General features: G+C 46.1%; 1 protein-coding gene across 5 annotated transcripts in view; it reads right to left on the reverse strand.

Moving 5' to 3' along the window:
* SORBS1 (sorbin and SH3 domain containing 1) overlaps positions 1-20409 on the reverse strand; it is a 115726-nt gene that overhangs the window by 61474 nt on the left and 33843 nt on the right. For 3 of the 5 annotated variants that reach the window (XM_054984096.1, XM_054984092.1, XM_054984094.1), the window contains 4 exons: positions 15073-15220; positions 8537-8566; positions 6760-6923; positions 2653-2716 (listed from right to left, as the gene is read on the reverse strand). In XM_054984096.1, the coding sequence (XP_054840071.1) occupies positions 2653-2716; positions 6760-6923; positions 8537-8566; positions 15073-15220 (406 nt within the window). Of the gene's footprint in view, positions 1-1379; positions 1443-1782; positions 1858-2652; positions 2717-6759; positions 6924-8536; positions 8567-15072; positions 15221-20409 lie in introns of all 5 variants that reach the window. The other 2 variants (XM_054984095.1, XM_054984093.1) reach the window with 1 other exon arrangement.

Below are 20409 nucleotides of genomic sequence, written 5' to 3' on the forward strand. Positions count from 1 at the left end.
TTTCAGTGGTGGAACTCCTTTGTTTGTTCTGTCTGAGCGTCTGACACTTGGCTCTGCTTCCCCTTCTCTTTCTGTGGTCTCTGCAAGATGTAGTCAGATAGCTAGGATCTATCTCTCCCTTTCCCTCAAGTATGTAACTTCCTCAAATAAAGCTTTTGCCTCTCTGACCAGCTCGGCGTTTAATTCCGCAGCGTAGTTTAACACTCGCTCTAACAGGGAGAAGGAAGGGAAGGGCCACCCTCCGATCGCAAATGGAGTCGTCGTCCCCCCCGCCCAATGCCCCCTTCATCTCCTTGGGGCTCCCTTCTCACAGCCGAGGCCAGTGGTGGTGGGAGACTGACCTTTCACCCCTCTAAGGTTTCCTGGCCTTGTGAAGGCTGAGAGCCAAACTACAAGTGACGTCTTACACAGGTTGGACGCTAGTTGGCTTCCCTCAAGTTTTGATGGGAAATGTAGGCATCCTGGTCTTGCAGCTGTAATGGAGAGCCAAGCTGTAAAACCAGGGCGCCTACATTTCCCATCAAAACTTGAGGGAAGCCGACTAGCGTCCAACCTGTGTAAGACGTCACTTGTACTTTGGCTCTGAGAGGCACCAGCCCCAGTGCCTGCTGTCTGCTCCCTATCCCTGCCAGGGGAGAGGAGAGGGGCAGCTGAAGGAAAGGCACCGGCTGCCTCTCAGAGGCTCGTCCCAGGCCCTCAAAGGAGGAAACAGCCGCCGTGTCCTTTTGCAGCAACTCCGCTCCAGTTTCTGCCTTGGGGCATTCTGCAGGAGACAGTTCCTTATTCTTTGCCCCTGCCGCCAGTGAGCCAGCGGCAGAGGAAGCCACTGCTGATTTCTTCAGGTGTTTGGAGATTTCCCCCTAAACGAGACGAGAGGGCTGTGGAAGTTTGTTCATCCACGGAGCGGCAGAGCATGGCCTGGGGGGAGGTGGAGGGCACATGCAAGAAACCTGCACGTGCCCTGCCCATGGGGCAAAGAGGGGGCACGATCCACATTAAGGACACCTTCCTCCACTGATGGAGAATGGGCACGTTCTCTGACCAGTCCCGCCCCATTCAATGCAGCTTGAAGCTTGGTGGATTGGGCTCTCCATGCACAAGTATCCACGGCAGGTACATGGCTTGCTACCTTGGATTAAGCACACAAAGCTGAGCCGTTCCAGGTCCCAAAGCATTAGTTGGGCGGCTATCAAGGAAGCGGAAAGAGCACGTCAAAGCCGAGGAAGTCACTCAGCGGTCGAGGCAACAGTTAACAGGCAGCAAATCATTAGGAGAAAAGCAAAGGGCCGCTGGCAGCTAGGAAAACTCCAGCTGGAAAACTAAGGGGAAAGAAGCAGCATTTGTGCAAACAGAAAAGCTGATCAACCTTGACCAATTACCTTCAGATTTAGGGCTAGGAGTAGACACAGGAAACTGGTAGGTAGGAGAGTAAGGATTTTCTTCTGCAGCAGAGAAAAGCAGTGGGGTTGGACAGTGGCCACACTAAACTGGAGGAAACACATCCCTTCCCAAACGTCCTAGCACAGCACATTTTACAGCCTGCTTTTGTAAGAACGATAATAAATTACATCACACTCTCAAGAGAGATTAATGGTTTAGTTAGAAAGGATTCTGTCTTTTTTTACAGGTCAATACAATACAAGGAGGCACACCGAATGCCATTCGATATCCACCCATGCTAGAAGAACAGGCATTTGACTACAAGCACACTCTAGTATGGTAAATAAGAGAAGGGTTAAACCAAACGCAAAGCAACAGAGACTCTGGCTAAGCTTGCGGTACCTTCGGGTTTTGGCTGGGTATCAGGAAGTTCAGGGAATTTGTAGGTAGGGCAATAAGGGTTTTCTTCAGGAGGGTCTGTGCAGAAAAAGCACATTGGAGGGGAAAGAACAGAGAGTAAAGATTTAAGGGGACAGATGGACAGGTCGGCAGGAAGTCCCTCCTACCCACAGACTCTGAGATGTGCGTTAATCAGATGATATCCCAGAAAAAAACGCAAACCGTATGCACGTAGTGTTCTGTGGGGTCAAACATGCCAGGCCCAACACATGCCCTCCTTTCCCCCCCTCCTTTGACTTGTCCGAATGGCACAGATGGCGCCTCACTGCTCACCCTGTTGCTGTCAATATGCGGGAGGAGGAATACAAAGTGGCGGGAGATGAAGAGAGCTTTGGAAAGGGTGAAACCGATCACATGAAAAGAGGAGAGCAGGCGTCCCCGTTCCCCCGTCACGTTTAGGACCAGCTGGAACAGGAATGCGCAGGAGTTTCATCTCAGCATCTCTGGAAACCATCTCATTCATCCAATTACAAGGATGAATGGAGGGGGGGGGGACTGAGATACTCCTTCTCTCATCCCCACAAAGCCAAGACATGCCTACATCACAAAAGGAATATTCTGTAGAAAGTACACGGCTGGAAAAGGGGGCACGCAGCATCCAAGCGGGTGACCTTGCAGGTATTCTCAGTCAGCCAATCACTAGAGAACGAGGTCAACAGATACCCAGTCTATGCCAATCCAGACCGTCACATGATGTTCCGCGACCTTTTCAACGTCCACTGAAGTTTTCCAGACTCACATTGCAATCTGAAGCAATTTTAGGCTTATCTAAGCTTGCTAACATATATATAAAAGAAGACAAATTAACCGTACCTTTTGTCAGTCTGTGGATCTGTTTGAACATGGTTTTATACCAGTCCTTTGATCGGTCAGTATTCTAATAGAGAATATTAGAAACAAAGGGAGAAAACAAAAATACCGGTGTGAATTCAATCTGCCATTCCAGAAAGTGTTGAAAGCTTACCTTAAGAACATGCGTTATATAGACAGAAAACTTCTCACAGACCACAGCGAGTTCAGGATCAGTAACTAGATTTATTTTGGTATTCTAGCCTCACAGAAATGAAGATTATTGATAAGTAAAGGTGATATCCAATCGGCCAGCAGGAGTGTATGCCCTCTTCCTCAGAGCAAACCTGTCCCACAGGCAGCTGATAGTGGGCCCTGGCCCTTGGCCTTCTCTGGGGTGGCCCCCCAGGATATGGAACTTCCTGCCCAAAGAGCTTCTTCTGGCGTCCTCCCTACTTCTTTTAGGCTTTCATAACATCAAACTGCATTTAACCGAATTAGGTTTGTAGCAAGAGACTTGATCTTGCATTCGTATCCTCAGGGCCAGCGCCACCATTGAGGCAGTGAGGCAGGCACTGCGGGTGTTAAGGTGCCGAAGGGGGCGCCGGATGGGATGCCAGGGGCAGAGGTACGTGCCACGGAGCTGGCGTGCCTGGCCCGCAGCTGCTGCAGCCGGCCACCCCTGTGCTGCTGCCACCGCCGCTGCCAACACACACACCCTGGCCGGGCGCAACAGCCACGGGCTAGGCACAGCAGGTGTCCGGGGTGGCATGCGGAACCTCCCCAGCCACCTGCTGTGCCCGACTGGGAGCACAGGCAGCCTCCACGCGCCATCATAGCCACCTGCCGGCCAATGGGGCTGGCTTGCTGCGTGATGATGTCATCACGCAGTCTGGGGGCGCATGTGCGCACTATGTGCGCATGCACGTAGGGGCAGCCGCGGGTGCCAGAAACCCTGGTGCCACCCATGGTTATCCTCATTATTTATGGTGCGCCATCCATTTATTTCTTGCTCTTTTTTATTCCATATTCTTACTACAAACCACTCAGAGAGTTTTGCTGGTGGAGTAGTACAGAAATTCAACCAATCTATGACACACACCCAGAGCCCTAAGTATAACGGTGAAATATAAAACCAAGGCAGAAACTTTTTTCCCAAAGGGAAATATCCAAACTCCAGAGCAAACAACAAAGCAAAGGCTAGATGGCCATCTGTGAGCAATTCTGATTCTGTGAAGCTGAGCAGATTGTAAAGGGGAGGGCAGAATGGATTACATCAGTGCTTAGCCCTCGTGGCATTCTTGCATACCCATGGTAATGCCAACTGCATTACCGTGGGCATGTAAGAAATTCAACCAGGTAGCCATTTTCCACAGGCCAGTTTGGCAAGGGATCCTGGAGGTGTTTTGCTGTCTTCTGGGCATGAAGCGGGGGTCATTGGGGCAGTTGTGTGGGGGGGTATTTATGAACTTCCTGCATTGTGCAGGGGGTTGGACTAGATGACCCTAGAAGTCCCTTCCAACCCTACGATTCTGTGATTCTAAGAAATGTTATCTTTAGTTTCGAGCTGCAGGATTTGAGTCCAGTGGCACCTTAGAGACCAACACAATTTTCAGGGAATAAACTTCGAGAGTCAAATTTCTCTTTTTCAGATACCTGAAAAATATCTGAAGAAGGGCACGCCGACTCTTGAAAACTTATACCCTATTGGTCTCTATGGTGCCAACGGATTCAAATCCTGCAGTTCTACTGCAGGCCAACATGGCTACCTACCTGAAACTATAGTTTTGATCTGTCTACAGCAGAGTTACTCACACTACAGCTCACAGGGAGCCATATTCACAATTACCATCAGCGAAAAAAGCTGTAAGAGTACTCAATGGCCTGTGCAACACCCTGCTCTCCTTAACAAGAGGCACAGCAGTTCAGATTACAGGATGAGTAGAGTAGTATTGGCAAGTAAATGGAGAGATTAAAAAATGTCCAACTAGAGAAAACTGGAAAGATAAAATGTCAGCATATGTGGCAATGGCAAGATTAATGAATTATATAAATAGAAGTCCCATTTAAACATTTGAAAAGAAATGGGAAAATTACTTTGCCTATTATAGATAAAGATGAGAAATAAAAGATATGAATTAACAACGTAAATTCACACGTGAGCTTCGATTAACAGAGGTTATAGAAATGTTGCTTACTTTAAGTTTCAAATTTTCTGAAAGTGTATAAAAACATATATGATTTAATTTGAAGGATAAAGTATAATTAGCATAATTTGGTATATTATAATGTATTATTGTTAGTATTAAAATGTTTAGATCATAACATGTTTTATATAAATAGTTTGGAGGTATCGTTAAAAACTTTAAACAAAATACTATATTTTTAATATTTGATTTACTAGAGAGATATAGTAAAAGAAAGAGAAGAATTTTTTCAGAGAATGGCTGTTATAAACCCAAATATCATATTTAAACGATATAGGGTTATTGTATTCTAGACAATCTTTTATAACGGTGTGTAATTAGTGTAATTTGTATACCTCTTCCTTTCTGTGTTTTGTATCCCATTTAGTTTTGAAAATAAAAAATATATTTTTTAAAAAAATCACAATTCCCACCCCCCTCCCCAGCATCTTATATTGTTGTCCTTGGTGGCTGCCATGGTGGTGGGTCTCCTCTCTCTTCAGCCAATGTGCTCTTCCCTCCTATAGCCATACTGGCGAGAAGGCAGAGGCTGCAAAGAACAGGGTATGTGTGTGGTGGATCCAGGGCTCATTTCGAGGGGGAACGTGCAGGAACACAGTTCCAGCAGTTCCCCAAAGAGGTCACATGTCAGGTGGCCCCATCCACCTGACTCTCAGCCATTTTGGGTCCATTTTGGCCTGGATTGGGGCCGAAACGGCCCGGATTGGGCCTCTGATGGGTGGTGGATCACTCTCCCGCTCAGCAGCGGCCCAATCCTGACCATTTTGGATCCATTTTGGGCCATTTTCAGCCACTTTTTGCCATTTGGGGCCCAATTTCGGCCCTGAATGACCAGGATTGGGTTCCAAACAGCCAGGATAGGTGATGTCAGGGGGTGTGGCATATGCAAATGTTAATGACACACTTCCAGTGATGTCAAGGGGCATGACATATGCTAATGAGTTATGCTAATGAGTTCCTCCAGCTCTTTTTCTACGAAATGAACCCTGGGTGGATCTATCCTTAGCATGAAGCCCGCACCTCAGGTAGGCACAGTTTTCCTGTCCTCCAGTCCCTTTGGCAGTGGCTGTTTCATGGTGCATACCACCGGCTAACCGCAATCCTTTGAGAATGGTGTTCAGAAGAGCCACGTGTGGCATGCAAATGAGCCCCATGCAGCTCCTGAGCCTCTGAGTATCATCAGTCTACAGATATGTGCCGAACACCTGGAAAACTAAAACATCCGGAAAACGGAAGAATCACTTCCTTCCCTAAACAAACTCCAGAACAGCCCAGAGAAACCAAGAAATGATCACTGTGTCCAATGCATTCATTAAATAAAGATCTCATTCAGGAAACCCAGTTATAACAAGCATTAAAATGTAAATATTAATTTAATGTACTTAATATTAAATGTAAATATTAATATTAAAATGTAAATGTTGGGGTCCCTGTTCTTTTCATGCCAGTTTCAATGGAGAAGTTCAGAAATGCAGAGGTATTTAATACTGTAACATTTCACATGAGAGCCAGCTTGGTGTAGTGGTTAAGAGCGCAGGACTCTAATCTAGAGAACCAGGTTTGATTCCCCTCTCCTCCACTTGAAGCCAGCTGGGTGACCTTGGGTCAGTCACAGCTCTCTCAGAGCTCTCTCAGCCCCACCCACCTCACAGGGTGTTTGTTGTTGTGGGGATAATAATGACATACTTCGTAGACTGCTCTGAGTGGGTGTTAAGTCATCCTGAAGGGTGGTATATAAATCAAATGTTATTATTATTATATTATTTTTACCTAGCTATTGTGGGGTACGTTGCACTATGAAATAAGCTGTCACAAAAATGTCCAATTCCATCACAACTGAACCAGACTGCCTAATTTTAAAGCGCTGGAGCGGACTGACATAAACTGAAAAGGGGCGATGTGTAAACGTGCCTGATTTTCTTACCCGTAGCGGAATGCCCACATCATCTACCGAGGACTCCATCATGTGCTGTGAACTCTTCAGCTCCTCCACGGCCTGCTTCTTACTCTGAGAAGTATCCTGGCTTGCTTTTTCTTGGAGAGGAGCGTGATTTACTTTATCTGCCGCTGGGCTCTCCGACAGAGGCTCTGGAAACACGGGAAGTTGGTTGGTCAACATGACTTCCGCTACCATCAAAAAGCAGTCAGCAGCACCAACCACTCTATACGTTGGTGAAACGTTGATGAGTCTGGCTGTTTTCAGGAGGATCACAAAATTGACTAAAACGGCAACGAATTTTAGAGGAGGAAGAAAAAAAGCAAAACCCTTTTGTGTAGTAGCATTTAAGCTCTACACAAGAAATCTGACCCTAGATGGATTTATTTACCAATCCACAAACCAGGCAAAAGCCTTGATCCTCAAAGCACTACAGAAGTCTGGCAAGGAACATATGGGCGACCTTGGTGCTGCTAGAAAGCAGCATCTTCCCAAGTGGTGCCTGCGACCATTTTTCCTGAAGGATTTCAGTGCTGAGTAGGATGGAAGATTTTACAGTGTGCCTCATCAATGTTTGCCAAGTAGAGGTAACTCTTATCACAGCATGCACTAGAGAGAGACAGGAACAGCAGTTAAACACATGCGCGTCACTGTAAAACCCAAAGCCAACTGGAACTGTACATAGCTGGATGGAGGATCAGAGCAGCACATGGCAGGGCTCATGCAGGAGGAGCCAGGGCAGCGATCTGAGAACACCCAGAGCAAACTCACACCGGAGCGATTGGCTGATTCGGACTGCAAATGTGGCTTTGCTATGTTATCTATCCCGTGACTGGAGAAAGGCCTGTCTTGAAAATTCTGGCCATTAGCAAGGAAAGTTGCATCTATTGGGCTCATTCGATCACAGCTAACTCCTATCACTTCTACCAAGTTGGTGTTTGGAAGACAAATTAGAAGTCCTTTGAGTCTGTAAAAGCCTGAATGGGAAAGTACTCTAAGAGAAAAGTCCCAACACCATGATCCCAACACATGCACAAGCTGTGTAATACCCTCAGAGATGTGTGGCAGACTGCTTAAGAAAATTTTAAAGGAGCTCAGTTTGTTCAGAAAGAGTACTACGACAGCACTGCCAAAGAGAGACGGTTTGATGTGGGTGATAAAGTTTTGGCTTTGAATCATGTACTGCCTCATAAGATAAACAAACTGGGCTGGACCAGCAGAAATTGTTCAGCGTCTTCACTCTGTGACTTATCTTATCAGAAATGCCCTCTGATGAACCGCTGGTTCGCGAACCAAAAAATGGCCTGGTTCATGACGAACTTTCGTTCGTATTTCGGTTCGTGCCCATCTCTAGTAGTGAGTGACATCTCACATTTTTCTCTTTCAAGATGAGACTAATGACAGATTAAAGGCTTTGGAATCACCGAGATAGTGTAAACTGCTGGGGGATGTGAGTGCATGAGGTTAGCGGCTCAGCTGGGAGCGCATGCCCTTTCGTGTACGCCTGGCAGTGGTGGTAACGTCCCTAGTCTCTTTTTAGTTGCAGGATCTGGGCATGGCCCTTCCACTCTTTTAAGAGACAGACAATGAACCATTCTCAAGTCATGGAACTGACCATAATTTTTCCAGCCCTTCAGCTACAGCTCTTCAAGGGTGGGTTTACTACAGGTGTTCTGCTCAGTAACAAAGCAGTGCCTTCCGTGAGCGGACACAGCAGCAGCAGCATCAGAAAGGGGGAAACAGGGCAATATTTTGGGCATCATACCTGCCAGGCTACTAAGCCTTTTTTGTTGCTCTGCGGTAGAGAAGAAAACAACAGACAAAAACAAGTGAGTGAGACAGACGCACAGCAGTGGCCAACACCCTCGACTCTTGCAGTGACCACATCAGGCTCGAAAGCACATGCGACACCCAGTGACACGTGCTTGGATTTAATCCCACTTTCACGGCTTTCCACCAAAGCCAACACACTTCCAGCACACATACACCTCAAACAGCAGCGCTAGCTTGAAGTTATCACCACAATAACAGCGACTGAGTAACACATTTGTATAACGGAACTTAAAATTCCTAAAAACGACTTTTTAAAAATTTTCCAAAACTGCGTCGCATATAGTGTTCTGGAGGTCTTAATATCAAAGGCTGTAATGGTTCCGAGCAACTGGTATATAATTAGCATTGATATTGTTTCAAAGATGTTGTCTGTTACAGTCCTTACTGTAGGGTAAGTCATTTTGGGTTCAGGAACCAAATATAGGTCCCCTTATTACAGAGAGGGATCAAGGGCAGAGAGATCATGGCCTGCCTTCGGCACTCTAAAAGCCAAGCCAAGATTCAAATCAGGGACCTCCTGATCTGCACCTCACTCCCTTACCCACCATGTCAGTGATTCTCAAACTGGGCCATTCTCGCTCAATCTGACCTACCACGCAGGGTTGATGTGAGGATAAGAGCAAGGAGGGTGGAATGTTATACTCTGCCTTGGAGAAAAGCTGAGCTAAAATGTACTAAATAAACAAATAAATAGGCAAGAAAGGTAGAAGGGAGGGATGAGAGGAAGGGGGGGGGGTTCTCTGAAACCGCCAAACATGGCTCGAGAAGGTTCCCCTGCTTAATCCATCCAGGAGCTTAGCCTGTTGCAGACTGACACCTCAAAGAAGTGAAAGGGAGAAGAGAATGGAACCATCCTTTATTGCCACCAACTGGGACACTTTCCCCTCTTCTTCCCCTTACGCACAGCCCCCCCTCCCCTTCCCCCAATATTTCCCAAAGGGGAAAAGAGGGACAGGCTCAAACATATCTCGAAAAGAAATCACTGCAATTGTATCCTCCAACTGAAATGTAAGCAACATCAATAGGCTTTGAGCTCTATGAAAAATATTTAAGTCAAAGAGGGGGGCGTTCCCTGATTTGCTGGAGTTTGAGAAATACTGCACTGTGTGACATCAGTCGCATCTAGTGGAGAAAGCGGCTAGTTGCTTGTGCGCAGGGAGACCTGGGACAGGTTGCAGAGTTAATGTTGCTCTCCAGAGCCGCCAGTCATCTTCCCTCCACACTTCCCACAATAAACTGAGTTCTATCCAACTTTCCCTATCAGAAGCAAAACAAATTTGGCCACCCTGTCCTGTGCAGAGAAAATAGTAGAGGGATGTTAAGCAAAATGCAGGTTTTAGAAAACAAGCTTTTAGGGTCCTGCTGCCTTTTGGGTCCAGCAACACATTCTGGATCCCTTGCCTGCAATTCACTGTAAATAAGGATAAACTTGTACTAAACAAGCTTCTCAGTGCAATCCTAAACGGAGATACACCAGTCTAAGCCCATTGATTTCAACGGGCTTAGACTGGAGTAACTCTGCTTAGGATTTCCCTGTTAGTTATTTTAATTTTAAGTACTTTCCTTTTTGAAAGTGCCTATCCTGCAGTATTTTATCCTTGTTTATCCAAATATATAATGAGTTGTTTTCAACATGGACACTCTTACAGTTTACGCATGGAGTTGGCTGAACAGATGAAAACAGCTCACTAAAGTTCAGAAACAATTCCCCCTTAAAAATGGAGTTTTTAAAAATTGTAACAGGTGACACGCTCGCTCAGTATAAAGGGGTTTCAGATAGAGCAGGGGCACTTGCCTTCATTTCTCCTTTGGCTGCTGGTCAAAGAAAGGAAACTGTGATAAAATGACCTCCACCGGCTGTTTTTCTGAACTGAACCAATTACATTTCACAGGGCTTTTTTTCTGGGAAAAGAGGTGGTGGAACTCAGTGGGTTGCCCTCGAAGAAAATGGTCACATGGCTAGTGGCCCTGCCCCCTGATCTCCAGACAGAGGGGAGTTTAGATTGCCCTCCGCACCTCTGGAGGGCAATCTAAACTCCCCTCTGTCTGGAGATCAGGGGGCGGGGCCACCGGCCATGTGACCATTTTCAAGAGGTTCCGGAACTCCGTTCCACCGCGTTCCAGCTGAAAAAAAGCCCTGATGTTTCATAGAAAACCTACACTCCTCCTTTGTTGAACTGCCTGCCTACTGATGTGGGTGTGTGCTAAATATCCTGGGTAGGAATCATATTCCATACGAGAAGTCAGGCGTGGATTCTCTCTCTCTGGATTTGGGATTGCTGTTCTGATCCCAGTTCTTCTCCATCCAAGTTTGCAGCATGCTCTTTGGGTCCAACGAGGAGGGCCTTTTGACAAGAAGAAGCTTCGTCCCTCTTCATGTGCCCTCCTTATGAACACTGTACTGGCCTACTTTTCTACAATTTGCTAGTTCTCAACCCTCCCCCTCTTTGGCTAAACAGGATAGTCTGCCAATCTTGATAGGAATTTCAAAACGCAGAGAGAAACTTGCAAGAGTCAAAAGGAGTCGATTTGTATACGTTACACTGAATGCATACACAGTCTTAGTACAACGTATACCTAACTTTTCTTTGTACATGCACCAGGGCTCATTTTGAGGGGGAACGCACAGGAACACAGTTCCGGTAGTTCTCCAAAGAGGTCACATGTCAGGTGGCCCCGCCCACCTGATTTGGGGCCATTTTGGGCCCGTTTTGGCCTGGATTGGGCCCAAAATGGCGAGGATCGGGCCTCTTACAGGTGGTGGATCACTCTCCCACTCAGCAGCAGCCCAATTATGACCATTTTGGGCCCCTTTTCAGCCATTTTCAGCCCCTTTTTGCCGTTTTGGGCCCAATTTCGGCCCTGAATGGCCAGGATTGGGTCCAAAACAGCCAGGACAGGTGATGCCAGGGGGTGTGGCATATGCAAATCAGTTATGCTAATGACATACTTCCAGTGATGTCAAGGGGTGTGGCATATGCTAATGAATTATGCTAATGAGTTCCTGCAGCTCTTTTTCTACAAAATGACCACATGCACTAATTCTTATGCTACGTAAGAACACTGTATAAAGCTCACATTTATAAAGTGTGTTGGCTCTTATTCACAAACTGCAATGCATGTACAGGGCTAGTTTCTGGACTGATCCAAGGAGCTGTCAAATCTTTCCTCCTTATGCAGTACATGATTACCTGGGGGTGCAGAAACCCACTCTCTGGCTGACTGTATTTTGGGAACTCTTTGAAATGGCTTGAACATAAAGGACTCTTCCAACTGTTTCAGGAGTGTAGTCATGTTGGTCCACAGTAGAAGAGCAAGAGGCAAGTTCAGTAGCATCTTAAAGACCAACAAGATTTCCGGGGTATAAGTTTTCGAGAGTCAAAGCTCTGAAGGTATCTGATGAAGGGAGTTTTGACCCGCAAAAGTTTATACCCTGGAAATCTTGTTAGTCTTTAAGATGCTACTGGTCTCAAGTCTTGCTCTTCCAATTATGTAATTTTTGGCACCCTGCTAAGTATAAGACATCTCAGCCTGATTTCACAAGCAGCATAACGAGGGTTTGCCTAAATGAATCTCATATTTTTCCACATTTTAATGCCTTCACCCGTTTAGTATTTTCTTCTGTTTAAATGCTATGTGAAGTCAGAGTTCCTTTGAAATACAACCCAACTTAATTTTTTTAATAGCAGGCCATGTTTTGCAATACCTACCTACCCACCCTCCAACACTACAGATGGCTCGATAGTATACCCTTCTAATATTGTGGTTCTTTTTACATGAGGATTTTAAGAGATTCTAGTGGCCTGACCATTTAAATGGTGGCAGCTTGCCAATTTTTCCAGCTTTTGAAACTTTTGTTTTGAGAAACAGAAATCTCTGTGCACTTCCCCTATTGTAACAGTGGCCCCAAAGAGGAAATCAAGACCCCTTAGCATCCAGTCCTCTCAGCCTGCTGGGAGTTCCTCCTTGAATGACTCTTTCAAAGTTCTTTTAAAAATGTGTGCATACTGTTTTCAAGTCATAGCTGACTTATGGCGACCCTGGAGGGGTTTCAAGACAAGAGACTATCAGTGGTGGTTTGCCATTGCCTGCCTCTGCAGCCCAAGTCTTTGCTGGAGGTCTCCCATCCAATTACTAACCAAGGTTGACCCTGCTTAGCTTCTGAGATCTAAGATCAGGCTCACCTGGGCTATCCAGGTCAGGGCATTTAAAAAAAGGGGGGGAGGGCAAAATTCAAGGAAGGAGGGGATTGCTGGCATAATAGCTTACTTTAACTTCTGAACCCAGAAGCTGTTCAAACCAAGCATCAGACCTGGCTGGCGCATTCAGAAAATGTTTTATGTTCCAAGATCCTCCCAAATGTTCAAAATGTGCATTTTAAAGAGAATCTGATGAAGAGAGCTGAGGTTCTCGAAAGCTTATGCTACAATAAAATGGGTTAGTCTTAAAGGTGCTACTGGACTCTTTACTATTTTGCAACCACAGGCTAACATGGCTTACTCTTTTGGGAAAGTCCAGCAGTAGCGCTGAACGCCTCTAGCAAACTATCAGTCAGGGGCTATTGAAGATGAATCCAGAACATGGACTAGCTCATTCTGACCTTGAGGTCAAGATGCTTGGCTGATGCCTCCTTATCAGATGCAGCATCCTTCAGGCATCCCTACAGCCCACGGACTTGTTTCTCTCACACTCAGCAGCAGCACCATCATGGCCCACGCGTATGCCAGGGACCGAAGGCATCTTTCTTCCCCCAGCCCAACTCAGCCCTTGAACAGCTGGGTTTGCCTCCCAAGAGAGAAGCCTTGCACAAGGGAAACAGCCAGGCAGCAGTGCAGTAAGGGAGGCCAACCCACTCTATGGAAGGGCAAAAACAACAGGATCTTGCATCTCCAGGGCTTTTTTTCTGGGGAAAGAGGTGGTGGAACTCAGGACTGCACAATGACGTCACTTTGGGTCAGATCGAACAAGGGGGGAGTTTTTAAAAGTTTAAATCGCCCTTGGCGAAAATGGTCACGTGGCTGGTGGCCCCACCCCCTGATCTCCAGACAGACGGGAGTTTAGAACTCCCCTCTGTCTGGAGATCAGGGGGCAGGGCCACCGGCCATGTGACCATTTTCAAGAGGTGCCGGAACTCCGTTCCCCCGCGTTCCAGCTGAAAAAAAGCCCAGTGCATCTCCATCCTAATGCTTTCTTTGGCTACTACCAAAACTTTGGCGCTCCCTCCCCAGGAGGAATTGTCGGCCTTCCTCTATCATTGTCTCCCACTGGTGGGCAAAGACTTGTTTTGTTTGGCATACCCACTAGTAGCTCTTATTGGCCTTTCTCCCCAGTTGTGTTGTTATGTGTGTTTGTATGTCTACATGTTTTCGTTGCATTGTTTAAATATTTTATTTGCGCCTTATTTTAAATGCTGTTTTAATGTTTTCATATTTGCCACCTTGAAGACCTTATATGGGTGGAAAGGCAGCACAGAAATGTTTTAAATAAAACAAATACAAGCTCTTCATGGCCTTGGTCCAGCACACCTGCGGGACCACCTCCCGCCCTATGTTCCTCCATGGCAGCTTCGCTCATCTGAACAGGGTCTCCTGCAGGTGCCACCCTGCACATGGGCAAAATCACAGCAGCCCGTACACGGGCTTTCTCTGTGGTGGCCCCTACCCTGTGGAACGGCCTGCCTGAGGAGGTCAGGAGGAGAGCCCCCACTCTCCTGGCTTTCCGCAAATGATGCAAAACTGAATTATTCATAAAGGCTTTTATATTATAGGGAGGGAGTCTCAGATGTTTCGCTAATAAGTTAGGGACTGTAGACTTCACCATTATGTTGCCTTACATATTATCTGTTGCTTTAAATATGTACTCTTATGTACTACCTGTGCTTTAAGTCAATCCTAGAAGTGATTATGTTCTGTTTCAGTATTTTCTTCTACTTTGCATTGGATCCTTGCTAATGCTGTGTCTTTTAAACTTTTATCCATTTACCCTATGGCACTGTTTATGGAAATGTCCTTGATACTGTATGGAAATGTCCTTGATACGGATTGTACTAATCTCATACTGTGTAATCCACCTTGAGTCTCAGTGAGAAAGGCAGACCATAAATGACATAAATAAATAAACAAATACATTTTAGATCATGAAAGAACAGTATTGTCCGTGGATTCCCACAGGAGCACATAAGGCCTCTGCTAGGTGGTCCTTGGAAAGGGGGGGTCCTCAAAGCACTGCTGCTTGGATACAGGAATAGAGAGCCTCACTTAACCCCGCCACAGCAGAGATCTCACAGGACCCCCACCCAGGTCCACTGCTGTCCAGAGTCAAAGAATGTGCAGCCCACCCCCCTCAGGGCTCACCGAGGGGCCACTCTGGGAAACTCTGTGCCCCCCCAAAGCTGTAGCCTTCAGAGGTAGGACGATCCTGGGAACGCAGGAAAGGAAAGGCAACGCAGCCACTGCTCTCGTTTTTTACCTCTGTTGTGCTGCAGAAGAACAATGGTGGGATTGACGATTGTGGTGGAGGGGTAGGCCGAGGAAGGTCTGCTGACTGATGTCAAGGAGCCACAGATTTCGGTGCCGCTGCTGAGCTTGGGGGCCTCGTTTAGCACGGGACAAGGATCCTGAAACAGAGAAGGCGTGCCTGCCATTATTGCTTTACACAACTGGGATTTCTGGAGTACTGCCAATGAAGGACACACAGACGGCGAGAAACGTTTAGCATAACGCGCAAGCATTAGAAGTCGCTCCGACACAGCATCTTGCTCCTTGCAGTTAGTATACATAAGAGGACAGGGTAATGAAATTCCTTCATGCCGGACTTCACTCAAGCCAGAAGACGTGCCAATTGAACTGACTCATCGTTTTGGAGACAACATCCCCTTGGTGAAAGGCACGAGTTATTCTGGATGCCCAGAGAGGGAAAGAGAGAGAGGAGCATGTGCGCACACTCACTCACTCACACACACACACACGCGCACACTCAGTCTTCTTTTTAAAATGAGCAATTCCTTTCACAGCAAGCCATCAGGCATGCAAAACTCATGCAGTTCCCCAATGAAACCCGACTACCCACACTGGCTCGATGAGAGAGATCAGGAAAATAAGTTTAGCCCTGTCATTTGCAAGCTGTTAGACACCAGGACGCCAGCAAGATCAGAACTATGTGAAGAACAGGTGGAAGAGTAAGGCCCAGCAGAGAGACACAAGAGAAGAAAGCAGCGCCCCCCCCCCCCCGCAGCCCCGGGGGTTGAGTAAGGGCTGGCCAATAACAGCCCTTGGAAGAGCCCATTTATTTAGGTCTTTGTTTTCAACGTAGCAGAGTAAAGAAAGGGAAGGAACAAAGCCGTAAATACTGGCTTGACCCAGAAGGGGTTTATTGTTGTTGGACTGTGGTACAGAATTAGGGTATACCAGCAAGAGGATTTTACAGGAGAATTGGAGGCATATATCCAATTCATGATCCATACAGTTTATACTTTTCGACCTGTCATATGGGCAATTATAGGGGGCCAGACTGGGAGGGCCAAATGATATGTGTGCAGTATCCTTGTAGCTGCCGCAAGGACACCGTCACCATTTTAAAGTAGTTTTAAAATGCCGAGAGGGCCTGATCCTGATTGAGCCTACGGCGCAGAGCTCCCCCACTACTCTGTATAGAGAGAGATCAGTCACCAGTGATATAATGGCAATGCAGCACTTTAAAACTCCAAGCTCTTTTACAAAAGAAAGCCAGTGCTCAAGCCCCCTCCCCCCCACCCTTCCCAGCATACCCAATTTTACTGGGTGACCTTGGGCCAGTCACCCTTTTTCAATCTCTTTTCACTGATTTAACCCAAGGATAAAAGTGACTTTTGTATTAGGGGGAGTCAGTTTGATGGCCCTAACAGGGCATAAGGTGTGATGTATAATACATTATACCATTCCTTGCAAAAATGGTGAGACATAATGTCTCATAAATTGAGTGCATCTCCTTTTTTAAGAACAGTAAGATTTCCAGAGTATAAACTTTCAAGAGTCAAAGCTCCCTTCACCAGTGAGCTCTGACTCTTAAAAGATTATATCCTGTTGGTTATCAGATCTCAGAAGATAAGCAGGGTCAGCCTTGGTTATTAATTGGATAGGAGACCTCCAAAGAAGACCAAGGTTGCCATGCAGAGACAGGGTATAGCAAACTACCTCTGTTAAGTTTCTTGCCTTGAAAAGCTAAGCAAGGGTTGCCGTAAGTCAGGGCCAAGCTACAAGTGACGAATGACACTTGAACAGCAAGTGGATTAAGTGGAGGGCAAGTGAACAGGGAGAAATACACTTGCTGTTCAAGTGTCATTCATCACTTGTAGCTCAGTTGCAACTTGACGGCACTTTCCACCACCCTTTAAGGTGCTACTGGACTAAAATCTTGTTCTATTGCGGACCAACATGGCTACCCACCTGAAACTATCCTTTTTTTAGGCAAATACTTCCTGCACTTTTACTACTTAATGTTGCAGGGGGTATTGGAAGTAGACGGGAAGCAGAGAAGCTCCTATCCAAATAGGACCTCAGTCCAGGACTGATGGTGGTGGTAAGGGAGGAGAGTTGGGCCTCCTGAGACCCAATACAATCTTCAGAAGCACAGGGGCATTTCTAATAAACCACTAGTGCTCCATCCCCCCCCCCCCCAGTTCTCTTCCTTAGGAAGGTCTTGTGGAGATCTGGAAAGAGGCCACCACGTTTAAGCTCCCTTACTATCCATTTATAAAATTCGACTCTTGGGCAAAGTCTGGCTGTGGGCTGTTTGAGGCTTGAAGGTGAAAAGCAAGCTGAAACTGGGGAAAAATCCATATCAGCCCTAAACACAACACATCTGTGCAGACAGCCAACATGGCTAGAGGCAGCCTACGAGTGAGCATGCTGTCCTTGCCCCCACACATAACAGAGCACACCCTTGCCCTTTCCTGCCTATTCATTCCTAAACAATGGGATGGAACGTACACTTATCCAGTTTGTAAAGATGCATCTGTTCAGCCCATGCATGATGAATGCATGTACCATATGCTTGAAACCGAGTAAGGAGGTTAGGATCAGTGCACTTGCTCACTCTCAATTCCCCTCTCCCCATCTTGGCCCTATATGCTGAGATGTCATAAGCTACTGCTGGTGTGTCTCAGCCTTCCCTAGTCATTCTAACCAGCGTTGGAATCTCTCTAGACCTCTCCCTGTGCCGGGGCCTCGGAAAGCCCCTGCCAGCTGGAGTATAAGTAGCGGGCTAGATGGCCCAACGGCCTGATTGCTGTTAAAGCAGTGTCATTTATTTTAGGGGGAGGGGCAAAGCACAGAATATATGCTTTGCATGAAGAGTTCCAGGTTCACTCACGAGCACCTCCACTCCACTTAAAAGATCTGAAGTGGCAGTTTTTAGCAGTTCCTTGATAGCTTACTGCTGCTAACCAGAGCGACTTGTGAGCAGCAGTAGCTAATCAACTTTATATGAAGCAGATTCATACACTCAGATGTAGAATACAGCAAAGCATTCTACATGATGCCTACTGAGATTCTGCAGGATAATTTCTAATGATCTTAGATGTGGCAAAACAGAACAAATGCAAACTCAGGCACGACATCTCACCCAAGTCAAGCCAGTTTTGAAGGCAAAACCATTTGGAACTGAATCGTTCTGGAAAGCAATGGGGGGGGGGGGGGAGTAAAGATCCTAAATTCAATTCAGGCAGCTGGTTTTTACCACTAAAAGTCCAAACTGCCTTGAACCTGTCCAACATACCTTTTCCCCATTGTTTCCTAGGATCTAAGGGAGATCAACAGGGGAGATCCCTTAAAGCTTCTTTTGTACCCGACTTCCTCTAGTGATCCTATTTAAAAAAGGCAGTCTTGTGATCACAGTGCGAGATTAAGCAGAGATTCTAACCCATTGTTATGATCCTGAGTTCTATTACGTAGGAGTGCTAATTCTTCTGGAGCAATTAATCTAGAGTAAAAGGGCAAAATCTGTTGGTATAGTGTCATCTTGCATCCTCTTCCTTTTTATGCAGGCCGCTCTTACTTATACCTGGAATTGGTTTTGGGATTCCTTGCTCCATTTCCACTTTGATAAGCAGACAATTAATTTTATTAATGTAACTGTATTTTAACGTGCTTTGGAATTTTTCAAAGATGAATGCTCTAATTATCTAAGGAAATTTAGATGCGCCTAGAAGCTCAGTTCCCATTCGAATGACTGAGGTTTAGAGAATCTTGCACCTTTACTGATGGGGAAAGAAACATGCCGAACTCTGTGCTGAAGCTGATAACATTGTGAGTGCCCGTGTGATGGATATTGGTACAAGTAGACTTGTTACCTCTTATCAAGCAACTGCGAGCAACATGTTAAGCTGAAGAAGAGGGAGACAGTAACACGCAGCTCCTTTATACTAGCCGTGGGCCAGTTTTGACAACAAAGTACTCAAGAAGTCAAACTGGGTAAGAATCTAAAAGAGCAGCTTGGCTATGTTGCTTCTACTTTTTATGGAGAACTTAAGGATTAGCAGGCAGGGAATTAAGTATTGGGTGGGGAGGTGGCATGATTAAGATCTCGGCAGCTAAGTGGGGTGAATCTCCTAGATGGGAGACCGCTAGGAAGACTGGGGTAAGACTGCAGTGGAAGGCGACGGCAAGCAACCTCTGCTACTCAATTACTTTGAAAACCCCTTGATGAGGTTGCCAGAAGGAGCTTGCGACTTGATGGCCCCCAGACACACACATATAGCTAAGCATTTGTATCAGATGATAAAGGGATAATGCCACGACATCACCCTGTCTTTAGCTTTAGCATATCCCTTATTTCTTTCTCAATAAAATGGACCTTAACAAATGTGTGCGATGCAGTCCCATGTATCCATGCAGGCTGGACACGTCACCCTGATCATCAACAGCCACACTGCGTCAGTTGTGAGTCTCACTTAAAGAGCAGGATTATTTTGTATATTATTATTATTATTGTGTTGTCGAAGGCTTTCACGGCCAGAGAACGATGGTTGTTGTGGGTTTTCCGGGCTGTATTGCCGTGGTCTTGGCATTGTAGTTCCTGACGTTTCGCCAGCAGCTGTGGCTGGCATCTTCAGAGGTGTAGCACCAAAAGACAGAGATCAGAGTGACACTGAGAGATCTCTGTCTTTTGGTGCTACACCTCTGAAGATGCCAGCCACAGCTGCTGGCGAAACATCAGGAACTACAATGCCAAGACCACGGCAATACAGCCTGGAAAACCCACAACAACCATTATTATTATTGTATATTATTGTTGTTGTTGTTGTTGTTGTATATTATTTTGTATATTATGCTTTACCTCTTTCCACTACCAGATGCATGTATCGGAGCAAAAAAGGGGGCATGTTTGCCATTCATTACGTAATTAAATGGCAACTTTAGATGCAGATCTGCAAATAACTAATATAGGCAGAAATGGGCAAAAGTGTCATATCATATACTTCCACTGGTAAAGCCCAGTATACGATGGTTTTAAAAACAACTGATTACAGCCAAAAGGTATCCAAGTAGGACAGAGAAGAGGAAGAGACTGTAGGGATAACTGAAGAGTTTCTAAGGGCCAAGCTACAAGTAACGAATGACGTGATCAAGTGAATGGCAAGCGAACAGTGTCATTCGTCACTTGTAGCTTGGCCCTAAGCCAGAAGAGGCAAAGAAATATACATTGCATGCAATAGAACAGGACATAAAACAAGGTTTTAGTTGTCATGCTGCTGGCAGAGAGGCTTCTTGTCCGAAGTTTAGTATGCCAATGAGAAAAGTCATTTAATCTGGGAACATAAATTGAGCA

This window comes from Eublepharis macularius, chromosome 6 (assembly GCF_028583425.1).
Source record: "Eublepharis macularius isolate TG4126 chromosome 6, MPM_Emac_v1.0, whole genome shotgun sequence".
NCBI lineage: Eukaryota > Metazoa > Chordata > Lepidosauria > Squamata > Eublepharidae > Eublepharis > Eublepharis macularius.